Raw genomic sequence first — 26,208 nt, 5'->3', positions numbered from 1 at the left:
TTAATTATAGAGGTTTCTGTAGTGCTTGCTAATTGATAAGTATTGCCGTTAAAAATTTCTTTACCTAATAAATGTTGTGTAGAAAGTTTTCAAATAATGCTAACATTTCAAATAATTTGCAAGATTTCAAATAATACTTACAGATATAAAGATGATCTTATTACCTCTAATAATTTTTCTCAAGAAAATGCAGCTCACTCTTACAGTAATATATAACGATTTTGAAATTTATTTTAAACTTGACAGAACAGCCACTTTCTTACTGAATTATATACAGCATATTTACTTCAATGTAACTTAAACTCTACTTACTTAGCTTAAACTCATCCTACTAAAAAACTTTTTTGGCATGATAATTCTTACTTGAGAAAAAGACGAAACACCTTTGCATTTATTAATTATTGTTAATTGATCAATAATTACTTGATTTTTTTATTCCATTTTCAATTTTAAATATACCTTTTTAAGTTTCTATTTTCAATTTATTCTAGATTCATTTTTGATGTTTCCATTTTAAAAGTTTTCCAAGATCCATTTTTTTAAATATGCTTGTAAGTTACTTCATTTCAGTTCACTACCTTGAATAATATACTAAATAATCCATCAGTAATTAAATTATTATTTTATTACTTTGCAGCTTTTGCACAAGTATTAGGCAGTTTATTAAGATTAATTAATATGTTTCCTTATATATATATATATATATATATATATATATATATATATATGGCATGAATTGAGGTGAGGATGAGTATTCAGTCTAATGATTTTTACTCAAAAGTTATTTACGCTACAGGGTACGTCGTAGTGAAAAATAAAGTCCACTTTGAGTTCTAGTTATTATTTCTAGTTGCTTGTTAATCCTCCATAGTGAAGATAGATGTGGTGCCATCTACTGAACATGGCAAAAACTATTGTAGAAGTCAGCTATTGAGTCGCCATTTGTTGGTAGGTGGAATAAGCATAATTTTGAAAAAACTGAGCAATTGAAGTATGGCATAATCTAGATGAAGGTAGAAGTGAAGTACATAAAATAAAGCAATATTAACGTTAAAACAAGTCTGAAATAATTTGTAGAGTCTTGAAAATAAAGGGTTAAAAACTGCTGCAGTCCGGCCAATCGAAAAGCGCAGAGAAGTCCCATGCCTCATAATCAAAGTTTGTTGCAAATGCTACTAACTATTAAAAGTGAAAATCTAAACATTTGAAGAGATAAAGAAAATAAACTTAATTTTCTTCAGCAAATTTCAACATAATTTCTGCTGTTTTAAATGCTAATAACATTTTTTGAGTGGTACTACGTGAGCTACAGATTTTCTGTGCTATTTCAGTGAGAGTATTGATGAGTCTAAAAACTTTGGGGTCTTGAAAGATTTGAAAGATATCTTTAAGTTGATCTTTGGGATTAAGATTACTTTGCAGTGCAGCGCTATAGTTAGGTTTAGGAGTCTTGAAGGGTATACTATTTTCTGAAGAGGTTTTGGGAAGTCTAGAAGGAAAATCTTCTGCTGTGGGTGGCGGTGGGATAAATTTAACACCTTCTGTTTTTTCAAATCTTACACTCACAATAGAACTGATGTGTTCTTCCGAACAAAATAGACACTTGGGTTTCTGATTTTCTTTGAAGGTACAAGTATTGCTTCTGTGGTTTCCATGCACATTTAACACATTTTACTTGCTTGAAACATTTAGCCTGAGAATGTCCAAACTCTTGACAGTTAAAACATCGTACGGGACGCTTTCTCGGTGTATATTTTTTAATGATGATATTAAAATCAAATATATTATTGAGATTATGAATATTTTTGCCAGCTGAGTTGCGGTGGAGTTCCAAAAAATAAATTGGAAGTAAGATTTTTTTATTGTCAATTTTCTTAGAGAATTGGCACACTTTTATGATGGGAAAACCTCTATTGGAAAGATCAACTTAAATTTCAAATTCAGTAATAGTGTTAGGCATATTTTTGAGGATAACTTTAATAGTAGATTCATTATTAATTTGGTAGGAATTGAATTTCTATCTTTTTGAGGTTATTTACTGTATTTTCAAAGTCAGTCAGATTTTTGGTTTGTAAGTAAATTGCTCTATTTTTCATATCTGCTTCAAAGTAATCTGTACAAGTATCTTTACACATTTTATGAATTGATTTCCAGTCTGGGTTATTTTCGGTAATAATGATGGGTGTAATTTTATCTGGAGTGATATTTTCTTTAACTGTTTCTCATTTTCGTTAGGAGTAGAAAATCTATTTTCTTGCGAGATATCAATTTTCTGAGTTAAATTAAGTGTTGGTTTACAAGTCTTAGTAGGAGTTTGTCAATCTGCTGTGTCCTTTTGTACATCTTGAGGTTTTGCTGCCTGTGGGGAGTTCCGAGTTTCCGTACTGTTATCTGAAGTTGAATTATCATGGTTTTGCTCTGAATTATTATTAAGAGAATAAGTTATCAGAATATTTTCATTGGAAACAGGCAAGTTTAAAGCTATTTGGTGGAGTTCAATTTTGTCATCTATTTCTAAGAGAATTTCATGTTCTAACGAATATAAATTTTTTGTCTTAGCAATTTGGTAAAGTTTTTGCCTTTTCTCTTCTAATATCTCAATTCTTTCTAATCTCCATAATGGAGAACCTGGTACATATTTAGATGTATTCTCATTCACTTTCTTTGTGCCTTTCTTTTTAGCCATTGCCTAAGTAATTCCATAAAGAGTCATCATTAAGCCAAAAAATACTTATGAACAATTCAAGTTGGATCAGAGGAGAACGAAAAACCTGATCTGGTCTCTTCGAGCTCAAGTGATCAAGGATATATATATATATATACACACATACACACATATATACACATACAGTGCACCATAAGCCATTAAACTGTTTTAAAAAATCATGGAAGATAAATTATTGTAGAAGGATGCAAATTTTGTGCACTGAATTCAAGTTCTCCCAATTTTGTGCATTGAATTCAAATTCTCCCTGCCATCTCCCTCCCAAAAAATTTAAACATTTCACTGATAAATGGCACTGCTTAGAAATGCAATGAGTGGCAAAATTAGCGATCAATTAAGATTATCAAGTGTAGCAAACAAGATTAGCTTCAAAAGAAGCTGTCCAACTGCAAAACAGTTTTTGTATAGATTTCTGGTCACAAACTTTAATTGATGAACTATAGTTAAGATATTATTGGTAAACTTGCTCTACTTTACCAAATAATAAGCCACTTCAGCTTTATGACATCTACAGGCACCTAGAGGCAGAAGAAAATAGGTAAAAATCTAATGACTATAGCAGCACTAAAAATATCTCTAACATTTGATGGAAACTGGGATTTGGCTTATTAAAGTCACAGTAGCAGACCACAATTTTTTCAAATCTCATGTAACAGATTTGACAAACAATACAGTGAAGGTGCAGATTTTAGTTGCACAAGTGAGCAGCATTAGCAACAGTCAGGAAATTACAAAAACTATGCATCTGTTAAACTTTTCGGGGCTGGGGATTTTGCACAGTGTGGTGCAACTTTATCCCTCAAGTTGCAATCAAATGATACACAGACACAGAAAAAATTCACAGGCACTGAACAAAAATTGCTGAAGATCTACAGTAGATTCTGAACAGATAGATTAAACACACTTTTTCACTGCTCAGAAATGTTAATACCCATAACTGAAATATTAGCAAAGGACAACTCCCACACATACATATAGAGCTATTTAGACACATTAGAAATCACTGCATAATCCAGTTTCATGGGTTCTATCGTTACCAGCCCATTCTTCTTTTAACAGCAATGTGCAATAAGAAGCTGGAAAACATGCTGTGTAAAAGGAAAATGCTATCTCAATTTTTTATGCAAGAGTTCATACCAGTTTGAGATAACTGCTAAGTTTATGCAAGATAGCACATCCTTTCGTATAACAATCCTTGTGATGTAATTTCTCATAAGTATGTTTGGGGGCCAAACAACTGATTAATTGCTCATTACCTATTTAGCTCTGGAGCTAGTAGGTAATGAACGTACACCAATGACTTAATATTCCTAACATAATTAAAGGGCATTATCTACTGCAAAGTTGTTATCGACATGTGCTTAATTCATCACTGAAGGGTGTGATCACATGCTTGTAGAATACAAGTTCCTGTAAAGGGACACATATGGATTACTTGCTACTACGAAACACTGAGTAACAAAGCAGTTTTAAAGCGTTTAAATAAACTTCCTTTTGTTAAATGTCATCTAGAGCGTAGGATGATAGTGCAGCACAATCTATCAGAAAAATTTTTAGATAAAATTTTTGTCGTGATATAACATATTTTTCCCCTCCTTTTCCCACGTACCTTCCTGGCATAATGCTAGCACACTCAGCATGTATTCGAGAGATCCTGGCGAGGACATTACTCATTTTTCATGTCTCTGTCTTTAAAAAAAAAAAAAAAAAAAAATCCTAATGCTTCTAAGGGGGGGGGGGAATCAGCAAAACTGAATTTATTACATGAACTTAAGTGCAAACTACATCTCCCTAAGACCATTCATTCTTTGTAAATTCTTTAAAAACCTAGCAATTTTTGAAGCAGCCTCTATATATTTGATAAGTAAAGAATGAAAATAAAATTCAGTTATGTAAGTATGTAAACTGCAGGCTAATTGCAATTTGAATTATGTGCAATTTTTTAAGTTTTCATTCAAGTTTTATTTAGCATTAATTAATAGGCATTTAACATTTTAAAAAAAAGTAATGCAATAATCTCATGAGGCTTGAATCACGCTTCACATCAATACTTCTCACAGTTTATAATACTGCAGTCAGTAGCTAATGAGTTCAGTTTCTTTTTATTGCAATAATGCCTTTATCCACAATTTTCATATGCACATATTTACTCTATAATTAATCTTTTAAATATTCAGTGAATGGGATTCATTATTACCATTTTATTTTATAAGCATATTCAAAAGTATTCACTGTCATTTCAACAAGCATTTACAAACATTTGGAATTTTAAAATATATAAGATTAAAAATACACATTAATTATGATGTACAACATTTTGGAAGCAAAAGACAAAATAGGTCAGTATACTTTGCCCATTATGATAACACTTTACATGCTCTTAAAACACAAAATCACTAATAATTAATGAAATTTAAAACACTTGCACAAATATATATAAATAATATTTATTTTTCTTACAAGATTTTCAGAAATAAATTAACACAATATTTTTTTTTTTTTTTTTTTTTAACTTTTGATGTGAATTGTCCAGTAAGTAATTAGCAGCACTGTGACGGCATATCAGAATAGGTTCATTTCTGGACTGAAAGAATGAAAAGATTATAAATTGAAATACTAGGTAAACACCATATTTAAGGTTTGACTCTGATATGAACCACCATGCAGAAAGGTATTAATTAATATGCAACATATTTAAATATAATAAGAATCATTTTAAATTATTTTGCATCAAGCAACTTACTTTCTTCTTAATAATTTTGTACAAGCTACGTAATCAATAAACTTTATGAGAATGGAAACCTCGCAGAAAGAATCTTTGTGCATATGATTGGCTAAAACTCCAACAAACTGTGAGGGGGACTGAGATACAAATGTGCAGATGGTGTCAGCAAAAATGTTCATTAATATCAATCCTTTATTCTTTAATATTTTTGTGCCATCATCTTTTTCTGAAGGATACAAAAGCCTTAAAGCTAAACCATCAGCCTACCAAAATAAATAAATTAATAAAAACCATAATACATAAAAATAAAAACATAAATATTACTTAATAAAATATGAATAAAACAGGACAGAGAGAAAATAAATTATTAAAAAAATATTCTGATGCATATAACTCAAACCTCTAAACGTTTTGCATATATTAGCAGCAAAACTATTACAGAATGTACATATTTCATATATGTACTTATGATGCATGTGTGTTCCAAAATTAAACTAATAATTATTTATCACTTAATAATAATTATATATCACTTGATATTAATCACTTTAATTGCAGTGCAATGTGTACATTAGCACAGCAATTATACCAGTTTCTAAAATTTAACTAAAATTAGACACACTTTTTTATTATTGTTACAAATGCCCAGCCGCAGTAAGATAGCTTACTCACAAGGCGTTTTTATAGTTGCCAGAAAATAGCAAAAGAAAGCAGGGTTGCCATATTTGGCATGAAGTCACCCAACTGGAAAAAAAATTGTCAATATGCCATAGACCAAGGATGTCACGGGCCGCATGCGGCCCACAACAAATATTTTTGTGGCCCGGCAAATAATAATATATAATAATAAAATAACATATCGACAAAGAAAAAAAATTAAACGTTTACTGCTAAGTAATTAACAATAATTTATTCAGTGTTGTTAGATTACTCACACCGAGCTGACACACACACTACTTAAATTACAAATGCGTGTGAGTAGCTTGCGATCAGCTACCTTCGGCTTTTGGGGAACACGTGCACTCAGAACTTGTACGCATCCCCCAATAGCCAAATGTGGCCGAACTCATGGTCTCAGTTTTCCAATCATAGTTTTGTACAATATATTGGTGCATGCATGTGCATGCACTTTGCTTTATTATTAATTATTACTTAATTCATATTGTTACGGATTTCATAGTTATTTATTTAGTTAGTTTTTTTTTTTTATTTAAAATTGTAATTAGATTTGCTTCATGTTGCCTTAGCAATGCAGACGATTTTTGAAAAGACAGCTGCGTTGGAGGTTAAAAATAGAACAGTGCGTGCATTTAATACCTAATAAATAAATATCTCGTAATTGCTGTTGCCATCCACAAAAATCCAGATATTTATAGATGTTTCCAGTATATTCAAGAAATTAATTATAAAGCTTATAAAAGCCAAGAACAAAAAACTCATCTCAGTAGTAGCTGTAGTTCTAGCGAACTGTTTGTTTACTTAATGCTGTGATTGATTTGTAGCGATTTCGCTGTGAGATAGAATTAGTTTCTCTGTTTTGAATTGATTTTTGCTAAACGTTTGACATTTTGTGATATTGTTAGAATATTTTTGAAGAAATATTTCAGCATTTTGATTTATCTCTTGTGGAAAGAATAAATTTTTGTTAACTTTTTAACGTTAACCATGTTTATTCCAGCCCTTTGTATTCAGTATGTCTATATCAAAACCAAGAGGTAGTAAAATTAAACGAAAAATCGCTGACGAACATAAAATATTCCAAGTAATATGGGAATTAGAATATTTTTGCTGTGAAATAAAAGATAAAATAATCTGCTTGATATGTAATAATACTATTAATGTACCAAAGTTATATAATATTAAACGTCATTACGAAAAACACAAATCGAAATATAACAATTACGAAGGATTAATGAGAGAAGAAAAGTTGAAAGAGCTCAAGTTAGGAGTGAAAAAGCAACAGTCCATGTTTAGTAAAGTATTGCAAGAAAGTGAAGCGGCGGTACATGCAAGCTACGTCTTGTCCGAGTTGATAGCTAAACATTCGAAGCCTTTTACTGACAGTGATTTCATCAAGGAATGCCTAATGAAAGCTGGAGAAATTGTTTGTCCTGGAAATGTGAAGGATTTTCAATCAATTTCATTGTCTCGAAATACAGTTGTGGAAAGAGTTACTGATTTAGCCCCGAATTTAAGTGATCAGACCAAAGCAAAATCATCTAGTTTTGAAAGTTTCTCCATTGCCTGTGACGAGAGCTAGGACATTAGTGGCAAAGCTCAATTAGCAGTGTTTCTTCGTTCTTGTGACAAGAATTTTAACATTTTTGAGGAATTACTGGAACTAATACCGATGCCTGGTACTACCACAGGAGAAGATATATTTACTTGTGTTTTTGGACTTCTGCAGAAATACAATCTACCTTTGGCAAAATTAAATTCTGTAGCTACAGATGGCGCTCCATCAATCACCGGGAAAAACAAGGGCTTCATAGCATTACTAAGAAAAAAACTTAGTGAAATTCACGGTTCAAACATTCATCATATGCATTGTATTATACATCAAGAAGTTCTATGCACGAAAGTAATAAATATGGAGAATGTTTTGTCATATATAAAAAAAGTTATACATTTTATAAGATCTCGAGGTTTAAATCAGCGTCAATTCACTGCTTTCTTAAGTGAGTTAGATAGTGAACATTCGGGTTTGTCCTACTATACCGAGGTACGTTGGTTATCTTGCTCCAAGATTCTCAAACCATTCTGGGATTTGAAAGAAGAAATATGTCAGTTTTTAAAAACGAAAAATCAAGACGTACGTTTGTTTTACGATCCAATATGGATACAAGATTTATCTTTCTTAGTTGATATAACCAAACATTTAACCGATTTAAATTTATCGTTACAAGGAAAAGATCATATCATTACGAACATGTTTGACATAATTAAAGCATTCAAATGTCAACTAGTTCTTTGAGAAAAACAACTTAAAAATGAAGATTTGACGCACTTCCCGACGTGCAGCATGAACAAATCAAGTTTAGATGACACTTGTTCGTATCAAAAATACGCAGAAAATATTGCAAATTTAACAACTGAATTTGAAACGAGGTTTAATGATTTTAGTTCCCTCGCAGACAAATTTTTTTTTGTTTTCTTTGATTTTCCCAATAAGTATTGACTCAGTACCCAGCCATATGCAAATGGAGGTGATCGAGATTCAATGCAACTCAAATTTGAAAGCAAAATTCATTGAATTGGGCGTGCCTGAATTTTACAAATATTTACCAGCCAGGTTTGAAAATACTCGAAAATTCGCATATGAAATTATTTCCATGTTTGGTAGCACTTATCGGTGCGAGCAGTTATTTTCAGTCATGAAAGGTAATAAGTCTCCTATTAGAAACCGTATTAATGATGCTCACCTTGGGTCAGCGTTGAAAGTTATCACTGAAAACAAAATTTCTCCCGAAATAGGAAAGATAATAGCAGAGAAGAGATGTCAAGTATCAGGAAGTAAACATTAAATTTTTCTTGTTCTTTTCTATATAAATATATATATATATGTTTATTATTGTATTATTCGAAATAAATCTACGTTTCTATGAATATTGTTTTCCCCCCCCCCGGCCCGCTTAAAGTTAAACCTTGTTTGTTTGGCCCAAGTGTACCTATGAGTTTGACATCCCTGCCATAGACAAATGGAGGACCTTCTAGAACGAGTTCTTACAGGTTTGGCACAGAATGCTCTTGAACGCAGGCCAAAAGCTACATAAACCATGCCTGTACACGGAGTAGCAGTGTGTGTCTCATCAGAGCATATTGTAGTCGATCGCGAGTGTATCTCGTGTCGAGAGTATCACGAGTTCGTGCATCACTGAGGCTATTGAGTGTATCATTGAGTGCATCGCGAGTTGTAGTGTGGAGAGTCTCGAGTGTGTGTTGAGTTACGAGAATGACTGAACCAAGTCGGGAGCTGTACTCTAGTACATTGCCGTGAAGCTGTCTTCACCGTTATAGCCCGATAGCCTGAAGACTGTGTTGCTAATTGTTTCAGCGTGTTTGTTATAGTTTTTTGATGACTGTAAACATGTTTTTGGAGCTGTTCTGAGTAATACTGGCTAATAAATTGTGTTTTCATTCTTCATCAATCACTTCAAATCCATGAAGCCATACAAAATGTAACATTATATTACTATAGATGAAGAATGAAGAAATAGCTGCCTTTTTTTTGGGGGGGGATCTATCTTACTTGCCCGATTTTTAAGTGTTTTTTCTTTGTCCAGACTTTCTTTCTCCTTTTGTAATTTATATATAATATCACAAAAACATGAATTAAAAATTCAGGATGTTCAAATCCTTAATTTACCATAAAATGATAAACTGAATCATTAAAAATTTCTAACACATAAGATTTTCAAAATATGTCTGCCATAAGATGACATAAAAATCTCTTCAATCAGCAGTGCAGAAAAGCATAAAACTTTCTAGCTGGGTGAATTATTCTGTTCATTGTGAAAAGAAAGAATTTATTGACAGCTACTGAAAAGTGGAAAGGAAATTTATATCTCTTAATAAATTTGAAAACGTGACTTAATTACTTCATGGAATGCAAGGAAAGTTAAATAAGAATATAAATTACATATGATAATATGTATTGCATATATAAATTAGCTCTTTAATACATACTGCAATCATTGCAAAGTTTTAAAGGAAATAAAGTTCCCTTCAATTTAAGCTCACTTTTTAGATCTTGGAGAAATAAACTGCTAAAAATATTGCTAATAAGTTGGAAGGTTAAATTTCAACTCTAAAATATTTTTGCTACATGTTAATGAAATAATATTTGCTTTATGCATGTTTTTTACTTCAACTGCTAGCTTTATTGTTTGTGTAAATTTCTGTCTTATTTGTATCTAATAAAAAATCAATCACTGTGAAACAGCAAAGTGAAATAACATAGTTACTCAAAACATAGGTTAGGAAAAAGTATGCTGTATTTATCAACATCACAGTAAATTAAAACTGATACAAAATTGAAAATTTTGAAAAAAATATTAAAACAGAAAGTTTTATAAGAATTAGACACTGGAACTAATATTTCTGAATATCAATAGAAAAACACTGAAATTTGAATTCATCAGCATTAAAGCTAAAATTTTTTTTATTCTGATGCAACTGTCACTTTTGTGATCAGAAAGTCACACAAATATAATGCACAGAGAATTTGGTATTTTTCCTACAATGCCAATATCTTTAGCAGATTAGTAAGAAATGAACAAGAACCAATGCAGAGCACTAAAGAACTCTTTCTGATTAAGCATTTTCACTAATTCAATTTTGAGTGAAAAGCAATTGATCAATTGATCCCTTCAATTCACAGAAATATTTGGCGTAACTTAAATTGCCAGTTTGGCATCCCTTTATTACTTGAGTAAAAGACGAAACACCTTCGTATTTATTTCTCAATTATTGTTCATTGAACGGGAGTTGGTTTGTTCCCCTTGAAAAGTCAACTAATTTCTGATCAATGGCAATGATTACTTGCTTTTAATTTAATTTTTTTTTTACAATTGAAATTTTGTTACTCATGATTTAATTCAAGTCCCCGTTAAACATTTTTAACAATTTACATTCAAGTTACTTTAAAACAATTTTCGGAATTAAACTTACTAACTATGGATTCACTCTTTTTAGATAATTCTACTAAAATTAATCTTAGGAGATAACATAATCAATATTTCTCTAGTTAAGTTATAAATTATTATTTATAACTTTAGTTTCTTTAGTTAAGTTATAAATTATTATATCTTAGTTCCAAGTTATAAATTATTATTAACTTACTTTGCCGCTATTGCGCAAGTAGTAGAATAACTCGATTTCGCACTAAGTGAATTTAAGATCATTCAACATTATATAATTAATTATATATACATACATGTATATAATTAATTAAATATATCTACATCTATATATACACATGCATAAATCCACATGCAAACATATATATATAAATGCATATGTGTGGCTGTGCATGTACATGTACGTGTGCATATATACTTTATTCCCATTTAAGGGTACGCATGCTTTCCGTTTTATGTATATACCTGTTTTTATACCGCATTATATATATATATATGCAGACATACTTACTACATGGATATGTAAGTATACCTTTCCATAAACAAATATAAATTCCCACGTACCTGTATACAAGTACAAGCAGTTTTTCCTTACATTCTTATCAGTTCATTTTTAACAGATTTTTCTGTCTTTATTTCCATATGTGACCTTCACACACGGAAGTTTACTGTGATGGCACTGTTGTTCAAACAAATCACATGAGCATAAATATAAATTTTGTATCAAAGAAACAAAAATAGCTTTACAATTTCAGTCTGACAACTGGAAATCGTAAATATACTAAAACTAGTGAATTAGTTTGAAAGCTTTTGCCTTCATAGAAGAGAGGAATTTCTTCACTGTGTTTCTCCCAAGAGCTCATTTCTAGCCATTCATTGAAACATTACTGACTGATGGCACATTTTAAAAGCTACCTTTGTATCAGCGTATTGATTTCACGGTCAAATAATTTTGAAGTAAGACGTTCAGAAGGAATTAGAGTAGCATTTGCGAAATGTCACTGTCCGTTGAACTAAGACAATACAAATGGGATGTAAAAGCTGTCATAATATACAAATCATTGTTCTAAGACAACAGATGTGAATCTCCCTCTGAATTTTTGAATCTTGACCTTTTAACTGATTGAATGCCTTTGCCATTCATTAGACACATATCTCAGCAACTAAGCTCAAGGACAAATATCTTAGGACATATCTTGGCCATTCAGTTATAAAATAGTTTTGATAATAGAACTTAATGACCGAGGTGTTAGTGAAACCAATGAATTAGTTGCCAAATTTTTGGTAGAAACTATGTCAGTATAGGTTTCACTTGACCTGAACACGAAGATTTATTTTTTATTTTTTTATTTTTTTATTTATTTTTTTTTTTTTTTGAGTAACTCACTAATATATCTCAGAATTTAAATTGCACCATATAAAATATGCCACCATGGTTGATGTCAAAGCTGCTACAAAGACATTCTGGAGATGAAACGAACTGGTTTAGACAACAAAGGAAATAGAAAAATTCACATGCGATGACGATTTCAAACAGGAGAGATTTTATTGACTGGGCACCTGAAATTATCCGGAAATTTCTATTAATGTGCTCAATTATGTAGTACAATAAAGCATAGAATAATATAATACAGTATTAAAGACAAACAACTAACTATAGTGTAACGTTTTCCCGCAGTTCTGTAAAAACTATACATAACAAACAATTTTCCCTTCAATTTGAAAAACTCTTTGCACTATGAAATTACTTCAATTTTTAAACCGTAGTGAGCATGTTACGTTAGTGAGCCAGGGAATTTAGTATAAAAAGACTAATGGAACTTATTTGTAAATGCAGTGTTTTGAATTATGGGTTTGCATACCAAATAATTTGACATTTTTAACAGCTTGAATTTATTCTATTATTAATACTTGAAATAGTATATCACTTACTAATTTTCAATAAATAGTATAAAATGGTTACATAATTAAATAATCCTTTTTTTTCTAATTTTTAAAACTAAAATATATTATTCTAAAAAACAGTTTTGGAGCTTCTGTTTTATTCTGCAGATATTTTGGAAAAGAACTGAATGTAAATCAGGAACGTAATTGCACATTTCAATACTAACAATCTACAACAAAATAAAGTAATTTTTAATTAAACCAGATATATTCTAATTTCCTGAAAGTTTCCTTCTTAAATAGTACGCTATCAAGCAGATTTTTAACAATTATGTAAAATAAAATTTTATTATGCCTATAGAACATAATTTTAACAGTTCCACTGAACTTTAATTTTTAATCAGTTCTATATAGCATTTATTTTCTGATTCTTCCTTGTATAGAAGAAAGTTAAAAGATATAGCTATAGTTAATGATATATACCAAACCAAATTAAAAATTATAAGGAAATTTAACAGTGAAAAAAAAAGATCGAGATGATGACTAGATAATTTAAAATTGTCCATGAAATAATCAAATAGTTGAAATAATGACTAATATAAAGATACGACAGAAATAATAACTGTAAGCACTTTCTAAAGACACATAATTTTGTAGTGTAATTTAAAATTCAAACAAATTTTTTCTTAACGCATTATAATATAAAAATTACATTTTCTTCAATGGAAGTTTATACATTTCCATCTGCGCAACGCTCAGTAGTCTCATTCCGGAATGAGTGCAGTATGAAATTTTCCCTCAATAACGAAAAGCATCTTGAAGTCTGGTCACTAATCCCTACATTTCCCTTCCTTTTGTGACATAAATGCACCCCTCTGAGAATCCATTAAACTACATACATGGATCTTTGTTCCAAATAGGAGGTGATTTCTTAAAGGGGGGAAAGCATTTGGTTTAAGATTTCCCATCCTTTCAAGGCTTTTACTGCTACCAAGGCCCCGGCCTCAAAAGGTTAACACATCAACATATATGCCACTACTTTGTTGGCCACTGAGATCCCTAGCTCTAACCCCTTGTGATTTTTTTTCTATGAAGGTTTGAGTTTATGCCTTCATTTCTCTGGGACTTACAGCAACTGAAGCAGCCAGTAACTGAAGTACTCAAATCATTAACAAATGATATTCTATTATGAGTGTGGCAGGAACTGGAATATCATATAGATATTTGCTGTGTCACTGGAGGGGCACACACAGAATATCTATAAAAATTTGGATAACTATAGTTTCAATATAAACTTGAGTTATCAAAATAAAGTATTGCAGTGTTCACAGGTATGCTTTGTTTTTGTCCCATCCAATATGAAACATCCTGTGCTTTCCATATCATCTATAATGAAAAAATGTTTCCCTAAATATTTTTCTCTAACTGCAAATATTCAATAGTTTATGATACAACTATTCATATAAAAGTTATTTTTACTTTTTGTTTTTGTACCTGTTGTTTTATTCATAGATTACTTTTCTCTTTCTTCCTTTAATTGTTTATTTTCGTGATAACAGAGAAAAACTATCTATACTACAACTAAAGGAGTAACAGTTATTTTCTCATTTCATATACTGCTGTTTGGATTATATTCAAATAACTACTGGACCATTTAAAGAGATCTGCAGTTTTTCAAATCAAAGCATGTTTTCTTCTATTTATTTTATTACTGCTGATAAGGAATGATTTTGATTGAGACAAATGTATAAATACTGTCTTTTCTGCTTATGCTGCACTGTTCCGGTTGGTTTTGTAGGAAAAAAAAAATTTTAGTGCAGTGCTAACAATTGATAACCCAAAAGTTCATTTTTGTCTATTATACTCTTTTAATTTTAAAACAATCAGATCTATGATAATCAGCCTGCTTGTAAAATTTACATTGCATACAAAGTGCTATTTCTCATGGCACACTTCAAAAATAGTTTGAAAAGATTAAGTGCAGAAATTTCAACCTTGAAGATTATGCCCTTTCAAGTAGACCATCAAGTTCTTATTAAAAGAAAATATCCTAAAAATCCCCATTTTATATTTCGGGAACTATCAGATAGACTAAATAATTTTTTTAAAAAAAAGTATGATCATTTGAAGAAGTACATGATCATTTGATGAAGACTGGGTACGTAAGTCACAACAATTACGGTTATCATACTTTAATACAGCAGAATATGCTTACTCAAATTTTTGGCATTAAATTCTTTACTGAAACAAAATAAAGAAGCTTCTTTTTTTGAAATAACTCATTACTGTAGATGAAATACTATACAATAATTTTAGAAGAAAAAGATAATGGAGTACGCCAAATGAATCTCCATTAATAATACTGAAAGAGGGACCGCATTCTAAGAAAATAATATTTTGCGTATGGTGGAACTACAAAGGAATTGCATATTAGGAGTTTTTGCTACAAAATCAGACAAATTAAAAAAAAAAAAAAAAAAAACACTGTTCTCTAAAGTAAAGTTTTAAAAGTAGAAATCAAATCAAAGCAAAGATAACCGACTAGTCATCTTCAAGACAATGCTTAGCTACCTGTTTTGATGAATGTCAGACAAATGCTTACTGAGTATGATTGGGATGCTTTGTATCATCCTCCAATTCACCAGACCTTGTCCCTTAGGGTTTTCTACTCTTCAGGTCACTTCAAAATTCTCCAAATGCTTTAAGAGTTTACTTGTTAGAAAATTGTCATATAGCACCTCAGTAACTTTTTTATAAATAATCCTCATGACTTTTTTTTTTTAAAGGAATTTTTAGCTCCAGAGAAATGGGAAAATGACTAGAACAAAATGCAGCTTATGTGTCGCAATGGAATATTTTAAGGTTTTTGTACTACTTCATTTATACTTATCAAAAAATCACAGAACTTTGCAGATGACTCATATGTACAGAAAACAAGAAGGCCAGATAGTAAATACAGAAGTATAAATATTAAATTATATGCTTTTAAAATTAAATTGCATATTTTTAGATTAAATTATATATTATAAATAATATTCATTTTCTTCATGAAAAACATAAGATTACAAAGAATCATATATGACATGCTAAGAAATATAACAATATTTCCCTCATATTCAAAGCAAATGTAAAAAGTTGCCCTTACTTTTAATCCCAAAGTAAAACACAACAACAATAATTTTTCTGCTAGTTTAAAAGTAACTGGACTCAGATCTTTTTTGAAAGAATCAAATGTACAATCATTCCATACTGAATCCAATAAACTATTTATCAGTTCTTCTCTTGAACACTCAGGAAGAACATCTGAAGTGAAGATTCCTGCTGTCAAAAGTCTTGTATAGCCATTTAAAAGTTCAGTTAAGTAGATAGGATCATGCTTTAAATACTGTAGATTTATGGGCACCAGCTTCAGTACACTGTACTTTTCTTGACTAAAAATAAACTGACTGCAAAACTTTGGAAAATCTGAATTTCTGGACAGAAAAGTCTTCAGTACTAAAGAGAGCTGTAAATACAAGAAAACAATATCTATATTGGTAATGAAAATGACAAAGAAATGAATACGACAACCTTTGAGACACATGACAACTACTATGAATTAACAATAAACATAATTTTTATTCCTAAAACATAGTTTCAATCATAAAATAAATGTAAGGAGATATAATAAAAAATATTAAATGAAATTCATATGTTTATGAAGTGATTATTTCTACTTACTTCATTGGGTAAATTGGCATAAACCTCCGGATCTGTCATGTCAAATCCTACAGCTGAAGGATCAATAACAGAAAGTAAAAATATTTCCCATAAACTTGAATTCCATAAAATCTCCATAAAATTATGATGAAACCATTTTGCATTATCTTCAAATACAGAAATTATAAAGTTGAATAACCTCACCAGAACTGTGCACTTTAACCTATGAAGGAAATTTCAGAAAAATATCTTTGAAATAATAAATAAGAAACAGTTTCTAAATGTTTAACAAATAATCAGCATGAAAATGTAGCAGTAAAGAGTTACTACAATAAACTAAATTATAGTAGGTTATAAAAGTTTACAATGTTTCTAATTGCCAACTATGCAACAACCTATGCAATGGTTAAATTTTCTTAATTAAAATTAAGTTTTATACCATTCTACATTTTTCTGTTATGTGATAAAACAAATTATCCAAACAAAATAAAAACATAGTTCTTTGGAATTAAATCTCTGAAAGGCATTTTCCATAAAATATGCTTTCTCAGAAATGCTGTTTGCACACAATTTATTTGTATAATATTTTATTTTGAATGCTTTCCCATATGTGTGAGAAGAAAATGAATCAAGGTACTTAATATACATGATAGAACATGAAGACTAACTGCTTTACGATGGGATTTTTTTTATACAAAACTTTAAGAAAAACTAATTTGTATTTATAAGGGGAAACATGGAAACAGTGACGAACCCAGTCATTGGGAACTTTACTATTGATGAAACTGCTATTATTTAATGTTATGACCATTTTCAGAAGATAAGAGAAAGGCCTACAGGTATAAAACAAGAATAGCAGGGTTCGTACACACTTCTGCACATGGAAATTAAGTACTTTTAAGGACCTATCAGCAAATTTGAGCTGATTCAATCAACTTATGTCTGAACTTCACTTTTGTAATAACACTCTAAGAATAAAATAGATCCGTAAGTAGGATGCATTCTTATTAAACATAATTTAAGATAATAATAAAACTAATTCAAGAATAAAATTCACTTTATAAAATTTAACAAGTAGCATTAAATATTTTACAAGTACAGTACAGTCAAAAGTCTTTAATTCGGACTCATCGGGACTTCGCGATTCTAGATTATCGGTTTTTCCGGATTATAGACCATCAATTTAAATCTGGTAAGATGGCATGCAGAAATTATAAAATTAAAAATATGAAACCGTAATTTATGAAATAAAGAGCAATTATGATCTAAAGGGTATCATAATTTACAAAAAAAAAAAGCTTAATATTTATTTGTTTACTTTATTAAACATTTCTTTCAACGCGCCCGCCACGCATGCGTAAAGCATACATTGCGCATAGTCGAAATTAGAAAACTGCAACCAGAAAACTATTTGATGTGTATTCGTGATATTTATAATGATAAGAAATTTGATTTAAATCATATCAAAGACGGAGTACTTCATGATGAAATACTACATTTAGTAAGGAATTATAAGCCGAATAAAATAAAAGCATCTGCCCTGAAGATACGGACAGTGCTGACAGATCAACTTCCAGTTCATTGCGCACCAGCCTGATTAAATAGAGACTTGTGCATTTTCTTCATTGGAAATGTAATAAATTGTCCTAAGATAAAGTTTAGATTTTGACAACTATTACAACTACTTAAATTTTATTGTCATAATAACTCGTAAAGAATACAAGATCACTATGCATGCTTATTTCTACATTAACACAGTTCTCTTTTAGTAGATATATTTTAAAATGTCATAAAGCTTAATTTATTAGCAAATAAATATGCTGAATAACACAATTTTCTACAAACATTTAATGCATAAATATAAAAAATAATATAATGGTTCATATCATGATTCAATAAAATAGTTCAAAATCAAGCTAGAATTTTCTATACAACTTTTGTACAAAATGTAGCATTATGATACATAATGTACAACCAAAAATGTATAAACTTCTAATATAAGTAGGTGCACATTCCAAGTGCACACATAAAAGGAAAAAAAAAATTTTTTTAAACTAGTACAAAGAAATCCAATTGAATTGCAAGGAGACTAAAATGGCTGTTTATTATAAGCTTAAACTTTCATCACTTCATAATTTTTATAGAAAGAACATAATATAATGAGTAATAAAAAATATTAAAATAAAGAGCATTTATAAATAAATACTAATATATTTATGATTTTAAATCATATCACCTATTGTATCCCAATATTTCTTGTGCAGTATATACATCAGAAGCTTTCTCATTTTTAGCATTCATAATGGATTGTAAATTTTCTTTTGCTATATTTCGTATGAAAAAGTCGAGACAACTGAATATTTTCACTGATGACAAAAGGGATTCACATTTTGTTCCTGAAATTTAAATGAAATATTTAAAACAGTACATAATTCCCAAATATCTATAAAACGTATCTAAAAAGTTGACATTTTGACCCTAAGTGTTAGCAAAAAAAAAAAAAAAAAAAAAAAAAAAAAATCAAATTTATTGTTTTTTAATTCTGAATGATTTGCATGCTCAAAATGCATTTTGTGATATTCCTGCTGGATGGAAATCTTCATCATAATTTGCATGTTAAACTCTGCATCACCTGTATAGAATTTTATTTCATTTATTATAAATTTCTTTGCTAACACCCACAGCAATATGCAATGGTGTAGCCATACTTGGTGGCACGAATAAAGGACAGTAAAAATTCTAATGATACCAGGCAGCAGAATTTGGAACAGTAGAAGTTGCATTTAATGGCAGAAAGCTTAGTGCTGGCACTGTTAATGCCTAGTTGGTAATATTAAATAAACACAGTTTAACATTAGACTGTTTTATTTTTTAATTTATCACTTAATAATAAATTTTCTATTCTGAATAAATAAATTAAAATTGTACTTAAAAGTAATAATTTCTAATCAATACCTTTTTTTTTGTAAAATACTTATAAGCAAACACAAATATGTACAAAATATTACAGAATACAATAGAGCTTTGAGAATTTAAAACATAAGCTAATTCAAGACCAGATAATTTTTTAAAGTAATATTATTAAAAATGATTGGCTTCAAATTATGCAAAACTTGACATTTAGAAAATTGTATAATTGAAATGAGGTATGTAAATACAACTTAAGAATATACAGTGTCCGTGTTGTCATAGTTGCAAAATGCATCTTCAACTGATAAATGCTGTAGCTGGATTCCCCCCCTCACAGTGGTGAGATAATTTATTAAATACAGTTTTCAGAAGCGTTATATAATTTAATACATAAATTTTGTGATTGCAATTATGTCAAACAGGTATACTCTAATTTGCAAAATCTGCTGCAAAAATGGTTCTGCTTCTGAATTATTAATGGCAAAATGTACCATTGTGTTGATTTGTAATGAAATATTAGTCTATTTTAGAAGAAAGCATAATTTTTGTGATATTCCTGCTGGATGGAGATCTTCAGTATGAATATTGCTTCTGCCAATACTGTTTCTTTGTCTGCTTCATGCTCATATGATTACATTTTTAATGTAAACTTTTATATAAAAGAGTAACACCGTTTTCATTATGAATGTTCAAACAAATTTCCCAAACAGAAATCCTATGGCATAGATTATGGGACTATAAAGAAGAATGCCATTCAGCAAGTCAAGAGGTCACAGAGATCATGCAGTGTCAGCAACAATATAAAGTGATGACAGAAATGTTATTTCTGTTTGCTATATATATTAACTCAGGCAATGCTTGATAATGATGACTCTCACATTCAAAATTTATAACTAAATATTTTTCATTGATGGAATTTTATTTGGCAAATATAACTATCATTTGAAAACTTGCTTTAAGAATATCTCTCATGGAGAGACTGACTGAATTGCTGTTAAACTATTCTGTTGAATAAAGCCATTAAAATAAAAAATAAAATGTTTAAAAGCTACTGACTTTTGAATCATTCCATTAATTTCTATCATTTTTATAGAAGACTCACATCAGATAAAATATGTAGGTTTTCAAATAGGGGTAAACATTATGTACTAACAGAAAATTAAAACTCTTTTCATGTCCACAGATGATAATTTGTGATAAGAATTGCAATTTACCTATCTCAGAATAAATGTTGGAAAAAACATGGAAAGCTGAGGTAAGAGCATTATTGCACTATAAATTTGTGATTTTAAAGTGGGCTTTATCCAAAAGAATGCCTTTAATTCCTACAGTTAGTGTATGGAAATGAAGCACCATTTCATTCCACTATTCAGATGGCTTATAGACTTTTACAGAGGTTGAAACTCTTGAATGAAACACATGCAGGAAGACCTTTGCCAACTTCAGATCCAGAAAATGTGTCAATTTTTTGTGTGTCAGAAAACATATAAAAAATGCTAATTAATGATAATCGCTGTACCTACCAAATGATATAGAAGGAACTTAACATCATATCTGCAGATATACATAAAATCATTTGTGGAAAACTACATATGAAAAAATTCGTTTGTCATTGGGTTCCCCATAAATTAACAGAAAAGCAAAATACAGAGCATCTCAGAATCAGTAAAGAAACCTTAAAATTATTTACTAATTGTGGATACTGCAATATTTCAAAAATCACAACTGGTAATGAAAAAATATATTATTTTTTGGCATTCCAATATGCCAAAAAAGTGTTGGTCTTTGAAGATGATCCCAAATTAACATTGGTAAAAAAGGCGAGCAATGAAAAAAGTAATAAATGACATTTTCCTCAAAAGTATTTCACTGGTCAAAATCATCAATTTAAAGGGACAGCTACAGCTAACAGGTTCCCCAATGCCTCCCAGATATTCTTCAGGAAATGAAAATTATGGAACTTGTACTTCATTATAGCAATGCATCTTCTCATTCAGCAAGATTTACAAGTAAATGTCTAGAACAAAAATGCATTAAAGTGATAGAATATTGATCCTAGTCTCCTACTCTTGCTATGTGTCTTTGGGCTTTTTATTATTTTAATCTAAAACAAAATTTACATTCAAGATTTAAAACATTAATCTTTAGAAAATTCACCTATAAAAGAGCACTGATGTTGGAGCAAACTATTTTGGAAACTCCTAAGATTTGATAAATTTAACTGGTACCATTCAAGCTGTATCTCAAAAATTTCAGAGTGACCATCACATGAAATTCAAATTCAAACATTCATATGAAATTCAAATTCAAACATTCACATGAAATTCATTCAAACATGTATCAAGCAATGAACTGCAGGGGAAAGCTCCTTAAGGATACAGCATTTGTCTATATTCTAAGTACACAGAAACATAAAATAATAATAATATGATTCCCCTTCTCCCCATGTTAGTTTTTTAAGGCACAAACTTTGTGCATATTTTATGACTTTCATTAACTTCCTAGTCTGAAAAAAAATTTAACATATATTAGTAATTATTTAACCTCTTCATTTCTGAATTATCCAATATTTGACATTGCAGTCCCCCCCTTAAAATAAACTTCACAATTTCCATCAAAAGCATACATTTTGTTAAAATGTAATCAAAATTAAACATAATAAATTGTATTTTTCATACATATATAATTTAATAGCAGTTTTGTTGTGAGATAGAAAGAAATCTCAAAGCAATAAAATTCAGTATTATACATTTTGCATTCAAAGGGTAAATCCCAATAGACTAGAGAAATAGCACATCTCTATTGTAAAAAACATTTATTATTAACTTTAAAATTTCAGGGATAAAATAAACACATTTTAATTTCGCCTTGCAGAATAAATACAGGTAACTTAAAAACACATAGATTCTAATAAAATTTAACACAAATTGTTCACTAAAAAAAGTGTTATGCTCCTTTTTAACCTTTTCCTGGGGACTGGATATACATCTCTCACACATTCATTACTTTAAATATGTCTCAAATTTTAGTAAACTATGGAGATTTAAAATTTATGCCTTAACATACAGCAGAAAGTGCAAGACCCTGTTGATTTTTTTTTTCCCCTCTTCTCTTAAAATAGGCTACTGAATGGCCCTAATACATAAAAATTGGTCCCTATAGCCACAAGAAAAGGTTAGCGAAGATTTGACGACCTCCTTTCAGACAATATGGTCAAAATAGTCCACAGCTATAAAATAATTAAATTTGAATTCAATCTGTTGAACCAGATGATCTAACAGCTTGATTGTTTATTCCAGTGACATACATTAAATTCATCACTGCTCTATCACCTTCATCTTCATTTTCTCCTCTCACTCTTATTCTATCTGCTTTTGATTCCACTGTGTCTTATTCATCTTGGTGTAATAAAACCTTTAATGTTTCCTCCTTTCTCTAGCCAATCAATCAAGTCTTCCTCCCTCCTTCCCATAATATTTTCAATGTTCTAAACACCTGAAATGATTTCAGCAAGACTCAATTTTGTTATTGATGTTCATCAGCAAAATTTTTTGCTTTATAATGTCAGAAATCAGTTATTTTCTCAAATTTAAATTAGCATTATACTTTAATAACTTCATTCCAAACTCCAGCAACGAGATTTACAGATTTAAAAATTATTTCTTCTTAATTTCCAAAGACGTTTATCTTCAAGTGGAATCTAAAATGATTACAGCAAGCCTTTTCTTATGATGAATGGATAAAATGCAAAATGAATAATCTCTACATAGATAGCTACTGTTCAATATGTAGTGAAGTCTTATAAAAGCATGTAGAACTAGAGTGCTTTTCCACAATCTGAATAATAATAATAATAAAAGTAGTTATAAATAATATCAAGAGACTGAAAATACTTTTTGTAACATTTTGAACTTCTTCAAACTAAAAAGAAACAAAAATGAAATCATAATGATTTTTATTATAAAACTTTGCAATCAGATGCACTTTGTTTATTAATATTTTATCTTCCACTTTAAAAATTATTTTGGTTTCAGCCACTTCAGTAGAATGTTTTATGGTTAGTATTTGTGCATATTTTCTAAACATACAATGTAAGAACAACTTTTTACTGTGTTTTCTTGTTTTTATCTCTGTAGTCAAGGCAAAGGAAATCTGAAAGCACAGAAGTAGTGCTATCAACTCCACCAAATTTTTTCCATTAAAATATTTCTGCAGAAATTTTCACATGCTAGAATTATTAGTTTATTTAAGTGATTACAGCAAAGCATGAACATGCTTTATAAGGAAAGGATACCTTTATTAAGTACTTAGCAATACATGTTGATATTCACACTACAAATGCAGTGTGAATTAAGTCTTAAAACTGCTCGTATGGCGAGCCCATCTGAAAATCCAAAGCTATGTCATTCACGTTTAATGGTCTTTTTTACTCGGACTGTTGTGGAGTCACCAGTTATTAAAAATCAATCAAACAATTATTAATAGATAAAAGCAACAAATTCATTTTTCACCTAAATTTTATTTCCTCAATTTTAAAAAATCCTTCAATAAACTCATATTACTTTACTAAAATGTCAGCTAGAAAAATCAAGGCAGTTTTACCCCCCCTGTGATGTATGGGTGATGCCATCCAACAAGATGTACAGAGGGCGCTGGCTCTCAATCTGAAGATATATAGTTTCCAAGAGAGAGACTGACAGAGAGGTCATAGGGAAGGCTTGTGGGAGCCATTAATGAAACCGAAATTAACTTGTATTACTTTATATAGTTCAGTTATTTGTACTGTAGTTTACTATTAGTTTTGTGTTTGTGCAATAAATGTTCAAAATACAAAAAGTTGGAGTTATTTTTCTATGATGCGGAGGATGAAGAAAGAGGTGATATCACATCCCCAACCCTAAAAAAAAATCATTTTCTTCAAATATAGAATTGAATCTTTTTATTTTTGGGACTTTTCATTGACAATCTCTACTAAATTAACAATCTTATCAAATTCTTTTCTTTTAATCCTTTCAACACTGAAATGAAGTGGAAATACTTCAGATTAGAATGCCATGTGGACCATATGCATTTATAAACACATCCAAAATTTTGCTGTTAAATAAATTTTAGCAGTAGACAAGAGTATTTGTAAATTGTTCTTACAGTAGACCATGTATTTGTAAATATCGTGTTTCAAACAAAAATATTAAATGATTGTGAATAAAAATATGCATGGGTTCAAAATAACTTTCGGAATTAAATAATTAAAATATTCTACAGTATCATACTATGACTTAGCATAGTATGTACGTATAAACATTTTACTATCAATCAATCAATGTATAAAATCAATTAATGTATCAATGTATAAGCATTTTACTTTTAATTATTTTTAAAGCATATAACATTGCATATAATATAATTAAATAAACACTGCATATAACATATTTTTGAACTTATGCAAAGTAAAATAAGAGTAACACTCCTCTTCAAAAAGTTTACAGGAAAGTTGGCACATGCAATACTTGAATTTGGCTGTTAGAAGTTAGTAGCATTTTGCCTACAGAAGAAATGCATAAAGTGATATCACCTGGAACTGCTTAATTATGGATGCAAAATGGAGTTATATAGTGTCTTGACTGTTTTACACAGTACCATATCTGGCTCGTGCAAAACCAGCAAAGAAATTTGGGTTACTTTTGACAAAAAATAAATAAATAAATAAATAAATAAAATAAATAATAATAATAATCATTATTATGCCATAAATCATTTTATTTTTCTGATTTCTATTCCTCTGGTTCCAATATTCTCGCTTATAAACACAGTTCCGCAAAATCAACATTTTCAGGCAATTCAAAATTCAATTTTCAGGCAAAACAATGAGATGAATAGTCTGTAAGAGATATCAAAATAGCCGTTCTCCTAATATTACCAGGAATGACAGGAGCACTGCAGCAAGTAACATTTTCTGCAAAACCTTTTATTGGTTTAGTTGATTATGACAAAACACACTTGGGCTATCTGCCTAAAGATAGGGATGCCTTCATGAAAACTTTTCTATGGCAAATTGGCTCGTGTATACGTTACACATGGGAAAAACCATGAAAACACCCATGCAGCCAGTCTGTGCATTGAAATTGAACCAAGGCTGGAACTACCATTGTTCAGCGATTTTACTGCTCGGCTGCTGGTGGATGCAAAACTTTTGAGTACAGAAGTATAATAAAATAAATTGAAAGCATTACAATAGAAAATACAATATTATTAATTTATTTTAATAATAAATAGCTTAAATAATAAATAATTTTAATAATAAATAGCTCAATAAAATAATAGCTTTTTAAACTAGATAAGTTTCTTAGTTGTAATCACAAGTTTTACGCATTTCTTAATAGGCATATTCAGTAATGAAAATTATGGAAATTTACTTCAATTTTTAAAGCACAATAAATCTGCATTCTAATATTGCTTCAGAGTTGATCAGTTTTCAGGTGGTCAAAATCTCTCTATTTTCTACAGAACAATACAGATTCATTCAAAAGGTCTGTATTTTTATTATTATTATTATTATTCAGAAGAAAGAACGAGCACTTAAATCTTCATCAGAATGCAGCTACTGGCATGAAAATCTTCCAACTAAT

The 26,208-nt window shown here is 29.9% G+C and overlaps 1 protein-coding gene across 4 annotated transcripts in view; it reads right to left on the bottom strand.

Moving 5' to 3' along the window:
• Positions 1–26,208, bottom strand: part of LOC118204935 (DNA-dependent protein kinase catalytic subunit-like) — a 601,004-nt gene that overhangs the window by 381,827 nt on the left and 192,969 nt on the right. For all 4 annotated transcript variants that reach the window (XM_085815460.1, XM_085815459.1, XM_085815458.1 and 1 more), the window contains 4 exons: positions 18,909–19,068; positions 16,694–16,895; positions 16,119–16,478; positions 5,469–5,713 (listed from right to left, as the gene is read on the bottom strand). In XM_085815460.1, the coding sequence (XP_085671586.1) occupies positions 5,469–5,713; positions 16,119–16,478; positions 16,694–16,895; positions 18,909–19,068 (967 nt within the window). The remainder of the gene's footprint in view (positions 1–5,468; positions 5,714–16,118; positions 16,479–16,693; positions 16,896–18,908; positions 19,069–26,208) is intronic.

This window comes from Stegodyphus dumicola, chromosome 4, assembly GCF_044657685.1.
Source record: "Stegodyphus dumicola isolate Sdum_Otavi_A_Nest chromosome 4, ASM4465768v1".
NCBI classification, from domain to species: Eukaryota; Metazoa; Arthropoda; class Arachnida; order Araneae; family Eresidae; genus Stegodyphus; species Stegodyphus dumicola.
This window is presented reverse-complemented; position numbering and strand designations above follow the sequence as displayed.